The sequence below is a fragment of the Lactuca virosa genome, chromosome 5 (genome assembly GCF_052849685.1).
Source record: "Lactuca virosa cultivar CGN04683 chromosome 5, Lactuca_virosa_CGN04683_v6, whole genome shotgun sequence".
NCBI lineage: Eukaryota > Viridiplantae > Streptophyta > Magnoliopsida > Asterales > Asteraceae > Lactuca > Lactuca virosa.
In genome coordinates this window covers 276,126,613-276,133,088 of record NC_136430.1, presented here as the reverse complement: position 1 = coordinate 276,133,088, position 6,476 = coordinate 276,126,613, and the positions used below count along the sequence as shown (strand labels likewise).

Genomic DNA, 6,476 nt, shown 5'->3' with positions numbered 1-6,476 from the left:
TTTTAACAAAGTTAGATAGTGGACTTACCTGAAGCCGAGTCAAACATTTTGTCTTTACTTGCTTTCAAACATTTCAGGTATTCAGGGAAGCTTCGCTTCCAATGTCCCTTCTCATGACAATAAAAACATATAGACTCTTTGGGAATGGTACACGAGACAATCACAAACTTAGCCTTTCCCTTTACCTTTTGGTCAACCGGGTTGACCAAGGCCGATCCCCTTCTATTGGGACGAGAAAGCTTTTCTGGACTTCCAATGTTACCATTGTCCATGTCCATGGAAGTTTGAGAATTAGACCTTCCATCAATATTTGCTTGACCATTGCGCCAAATCATTGCTGATTCAGCAGCAACAAGCAAATAAGAAAGATCTATTAGGGTTATGTCAGGATCTGTCATATGGTATTCTTTAATAAACTCACCATACGACTCAGGAAGTGACTGAAGAACCCAGTCAACAGCGAACTTCCTTGAAATAACAGCACTTAACATTCTCAACCTGTCTATGTGTGACTTCATTCCTAAGACATGAGTGCACACAGGTCTTCCATCTTTATGTTTCATTTCTAGTAGAACTTGAGTGATCTTGAACCTTTCAAGTCTTCGGGCTTGTGGGTCAGGGAGAATAAATGGAGGAGGTGGGGGGAGTGAAGCATGATGTTGAGGGACATCATCTTCAAGAGGAAAGCTTGTTTCAAGCGATTTGGGAAGATCATAGTTGTCTGAACCAGACATCTACAATGGGAGAAAATCAAGTTAGTTGATTCAAGTCCTTAATATAACACCCAATATGAAATATTAAGGCTAGGACCCAACACAATATTTTTATAACTTGGAAGAGGGATGCCGTAATCCAAGCTATAAAATATTTGAAGGTAGGTGAATGACGATTCACCAATTTCCACCATGAAAAACGAAATAATTTATTAGGTTTTAATTGGATTTGAAACTCCTAGATCTTTTGAGATTCATTGAACTTTTCAATGGCATGTTTCAATCTCGATTGTGCCCTTCAGGTTTTGTGACTGGGATGCCGAGGATCACAAAACAAGGTGTGAATAACCATGCAAACTCACTTGGTACCCTTAATATTATCACCTAATCGATGTGCCGGTTAACCACACACGCTCCACCGATCTATGATAAACATTAAGTCACCCTTCGTGATCCTTACTAGTCCAAGTTAGTGTGCCGGTTAACCACACACGCTCCACCAACGACTTGGTAAGGTACAAAGTGTGAATTTCATGGGTTAGCACCATATTCACATTTTCCTAAAGTAACTAAGATTGGGAATTTATAAAAGGTTTAGTTACTTTATAATATTCATTATACTTTTAATGAGAATTTAAAGTCATTGTCCTACCCGTTCGGCTAACGACCCTCCACCGATCAAGGAAGCGGTGGGTGAGAATGGACACCCATTAAGTTGCCATTTTATAGGCAACAACCTTATACCCCCCTTATAGACCGGCTTCGTGAATGAGGCCTACTAACGGTAAAACGACTTGATCTTATACATATATATAATAATTAACCATTAATGTTATAAATAGTATAAGGGTTGAATTTTAACTTTTAAAACTCTAAGCGTTTGGAATTAAAGTTTATTAAAGTGTGTGAAACTTTACAAATTCCAAAACTTGAGGGCAAGTTTTATAACTATCCAAAACTTTTCATTTCATAACTTATGAATTAAAGGTTCATAAAAATGAAGACTCTTCATTTTATGTAACTTATGTGTTTTAAGTGTGTGTTTAAAAGAAGTGACCTTTGGATATCCATAACTTGAGGACAAATTATGGACTCCATTAAAACACATAAATGATCAAGAATTAATCCTAAACAATTCAGCAAATAATTCCTATCATCTTCTAAATTCATAAGAACATGAACATGATCATCAAAGTTTCAAGAATTATATGAACACATACAAAGCATGAAATTTTGATATAAGCTATTGTAAATGGATTAGAACAACCATTACACCAACTAAAACAAGTTTTAAAACACCAAAACAGTTTAGGGTAATGTTTCTAGTCCATTTCCAGCAGCAAAAGTCGAAAATCTGCATTCTGAGGCTCCTACTAGCCGAGTGCACGAACCTACTCGGCGAGTAGGATGAGTTTACACATGAACTCGGCGAGTCCCCCCATGGACTCGGCGAGTTCATCAGTCAGACAGCAAAAAAACGACTTTTTATCACTATTTTGCATCAAGTATCAAACAAACAAGCCTAGGCTCTGATACCACTGTTGGGTTTTGAGCATTCCAACACTCCCTAAGTGTACATGCAACCCTATTAAACCTTGGATCTATGTTTGTCTAAGATACATGCAAAATATTATTTTCCAAGGTTTATAACCTATCTAGCATGGCATGGGGTACTTTTAAACATAAAAAAACTAGATGAGTTACTTACCTTTTGTTGATTGTTGATTCCTTGGAGTTTGAGAGCCAAGCACCAATAATGTGAATGCCTCAAATGGAAATCACAAATCACCACAAACTTGGAAAATATATGAGAGAGTATACTAACTCTTGATTTTGGCCACCACGCTTACACACACATTAGTGTCTTTTTCATGCAACATAAGCTTGTTTATATAGTGTACATGGTTAGGGTGAAACCCTAATAACCCATGTTTTTTCCTCTTCCAAGGATCCATGGGTTAAAAGCTCCATGGATCATCCATGGACTTCCATATAAGCTTAGCCCATTAACAAATGAGCATTAGCCCACACCATATAAATACAATAGCCCATGATTTAATTAGTCTTCCTTTTAATCACTAAATCAATTCATAATTAATTCAAGATTAAAACTAATTAAATAACATGACTTTATATTAATATATTATAACTTATAATATATTAATAAATCGTAAGTATACAATTCTCATAAAATTATCCATAAACAGTTTGGGTGAAGTGCAACCCAAATGGACCATGCCGGGTCGGGTCAAGTGTATACCAAATAAGTTATGGACTTAGACACCTTATCCAACAGTTGGATAACTGAGGATGAAAGCGGATATAAATCACTCTGGCTACTGCATCTCATGAGTCGGATCCCCGTTTGGTAATCCTTCACAGTAAAACCGAAAGGGTCAAATTCGATAGCTAAATTATTGTCAATAGATAAACGACGGACAAAAATAAGATTTTTAATGAGAAAAGGGGAATGAAGAACGTTTTTTAGGCGGATTGGAGGGTGAGGGGTGAGAAGGATGTTTGTCTGTATCCATAGATTGGAATTTTGTGACCATTACCGACAATTATATTTTTATTTAATGCACATAAATTTGAATAAGACTTGAGCGTACCTTGGGAACCCGTCATGTGAGATGTAGCACTGGTGTCAAAATACCAATTATCATCAGGTTGTTGTAGTGAAAGAGCATGCATGGCTTGAGTGAGATCGGTGGGTGAATATGTCGGGTAAGCTTGTTGTGGACGTGGGCCGAGAACACCGGGTTGTTGATGTTGTGATGGTGTATTGGGTCGAGTCCATGAAGATGTTGGGTAAGGACATGGAGGCATGCCCCATGCCCATTGAGAATATTGGGCCCAAGGGGGGAGTCGATTATTTGGTTGTTGAGAACCCACTGAAGTACCAGATTGGCCGCCACGCCCTCTTCCTCTCCCCCTGTAATTTCCACGACCGCCCCGTCCACGATAAGAGGTGTTGTCGGACTGGTTGTCGGTAATAGTGGTGTTATTGACTGGCGGTGGTGTTGTTGTGTTAGCAATAGCAGAGGATGACCCCAAAGGGTTCAATTTAGTGTCGGTGTTGGTGGTGGAAAGAAGAGCAGTGGATGATTGATGTGCTTTACGGTTTTCTTCAAGTATCAATTTTGACCTAGCCTCATAGAACGGTGGTAGGGGATTGCTTTGTTGTATTATCGTTGCTACATTATCGTAATTGGAATTCAATCCTGATATGAGTTGAAGAACAAGACGGTGTTCGGAGACCGGAGAGCCGACATTCAACAGTTGATCAGCAATGTTTTTAAGTTCTTGACAGTAAGCAGAAACGTTAGTGAAGTTGTCAAGTTTAAGGTTGGTGAATTGATGTTCCAGGTAGAGAGCTCTAGAGTAGGGGTGAGCATTTGGACCGAACTGGACCGGACCGGACCGGACCAGCTCTTGTACCTGACCGGTTATGGAGAATATTGTGGACCGTGGACCGGACCGGATGAATCGTTTCCGTGTCCGTGTGCGGGTCCAGGTCCGGGTTTTCTGGTTCTTGGACCCGTTTGGACCGGTACAACTTTAATTGCATAGAGTACAAGTCGTTAAAATAAGTTTTCGGGTTTGATAGAACTCGTTAAAACGAATATGTTATTAGGTTTGATACGATACAACTTGTAAAAATGATTACGTTTCCGTTTCATGCATAACTAATCCACATTGATGTTATAATATTATAACTTACAAAATTAATTTTCCAAATAAAAGCAACTAACCTATAAATCAAGTTCACCAAGATCCCTTTCATATGATTTATCTGTCAAATATACATAAAATTCAGAATTATAGTCTAAAATAATAGTTAAAAAGTTGAAATATTTCAGCTTTGATAGCTCAACTTTGAAGGATTGTAACTCACTGAATATAATACCAAAATTAGCAAAATTATAATCTAAATTCATCTACAAACTGTAAACTAAATGTTGGAAAAAACCGCAGGTCAATCCGACTTTAGACGAATGAGTTATGGTTGTTTAAAAAATTTCACAAATTACAAAATTTTAAAAATGTTGCTGAAAAGCTGAAAATTTTCAGCTTTAATAACTCAACTTTGAAAGACAGTAACCCATTGAATATAATACCAAAATCAACAACATTATAGTCTAAGTTCATCTACAAACTGTAAATTAAACGTTGAAAAAAACCGCGTGTCAATCCGACTTAAAACGAAAGAGTTATGGTTGTTTAAAAATTTTCACATATTACAAAATTTTAAAAATGTTGCTGAAAAGCTGAAATTTTCAGCTTTGATAGCTCAACTTTGAAAGACTGTAACTCATTGAATATAATATCAAAATCAACAAAATTATAGTCTAAATTCATCTACAAACTGTAAATTAAACGTTGGAAAAAACCGCGTGTCAATCCAACTTAAAACGAAAGAGTTATGATTGTTTAAAGATTACAATTTTTTTTAAATCGGGTCCAACCGGTTCTAAACCCGGTAAAAACCGGGCCGGACCGGGAAAAAAACCGAACCGGTTTTGATGGATTCCTAGAACCGAGAACCGGCCCGTGGGTCCAAAAAAACGGTCCGGTCCGGTCCGGTTCACCGGTCCACCGGTCCAAATGCTCGCCCCTACTCTAGAGTTCTTGTTGTCCTGGAAGATGTTTGCAAGAGTTTCCCAAGCCTCTTGTGCATGGTTGAAGAATAGCGTGAAGCAAATCATGGGAGATAGTGCTATAGATCCATTGTAAAACAATGGCATCGAGACGGGACCATTGCGCTGTGGCGGCGGCGGTAGCGGCGGCGGCGAGATCAGTCGGTGGAGGTGTTGTTGCAGTTTGTTTTGCGGGTATGATGTGATCAATGACCTGGTAAGCTCTGCAATGTATTTTAAAAAGAGTTGCCCAGGAGGTGTAATGTCCTTTTTCCATCTCTAAGGTAATGGGGATTACGTTTTTGATATTGGAAATAGTAAGGGTTGGATGAATTTTGGATTCAGTAGCCATGGTAGAAGGAATGAGAATAAAAGAAAAAAGAAAAAAGAAAATAGGACGATAGAGGAGAAAAGAAACAGATAAGAGATGGATGGTAGGGTAATTAAGAATCAAATTTCTTTGATACCATGAAAGAAGCTTATTGTTCGTAATCAATTCTCTCATTATGTGAATGATATAGATAATACAAATAATTTTTTTATGAAAGGAAACTATAATCACACTAGGATTCTAAAAACCAATGTTTTAAAAACCGGTTTTTTAGTTGAACTGGTATGGTTACCGATTCTCGGTTCAACCGGTTTAACCGGTTCGACCGTCGGGTTAACCGGTTCTATAATTTTCATATTTTTTCCTATTTTCCTACACATACATACATATATAAATCATGAATTTGACGTTTACTAGTTCAAACATTATAAATATACACAAAAATAAGTTGTAGATCAATCCAAATACATTAAAATAACACGTAACCATAAGTTTTAGTGTATTACATCAATCCATATACGTCAAAAAGAAAATAAAATATAATACCGTAACAAAATATAGTTTTAGATGAATACAAACACATCAAAAAAAACTTTATAAAATTTACCATATGTTTTTATTTAGAGAAAACTAAATAGATTTGAAAAAAAAATTCACCAAAGATTTTATTCAAATGGTTTTTTCCATGTGTTTTTATTCGCTTTAATCGGTTTATTTTGACCGGTTCAACCGGGTTTTTTCTAAAAACCGGCCGGTTCAATCCGGTTTAGAAATCGACATAAAACCGGTGAT

General features: G+C 37.1%; 1 protein-coding gene across 1 annotated transcript; it reads right to left on the bottom strand.

Annotated features, from left to right (window-relative positions):
- Nucleotides 1–3,197: 3,197 nt before the first annotated feature.
- Nucleotides 3,198–5,705, bottom strand: LOC145112787 (uncharacterized). Its single transcript, XM_079048910.1, has 2 exons — nt 5,468–5,705; nt 3,198–4,018 (listed from the first exon to the last, which is right to left on the bottom strand). The coding sequence occupies exons 1-2, from the start codon at nt 5,703–5,705 to the stop codon at nt 3,198–3,200; spliced, it is 1,059 nt and encodes a 352-aa protein (XP_078905036.1).
- Between the last annotated feature and the right edge of the window lie 771 nt (nt 5,706–6,476).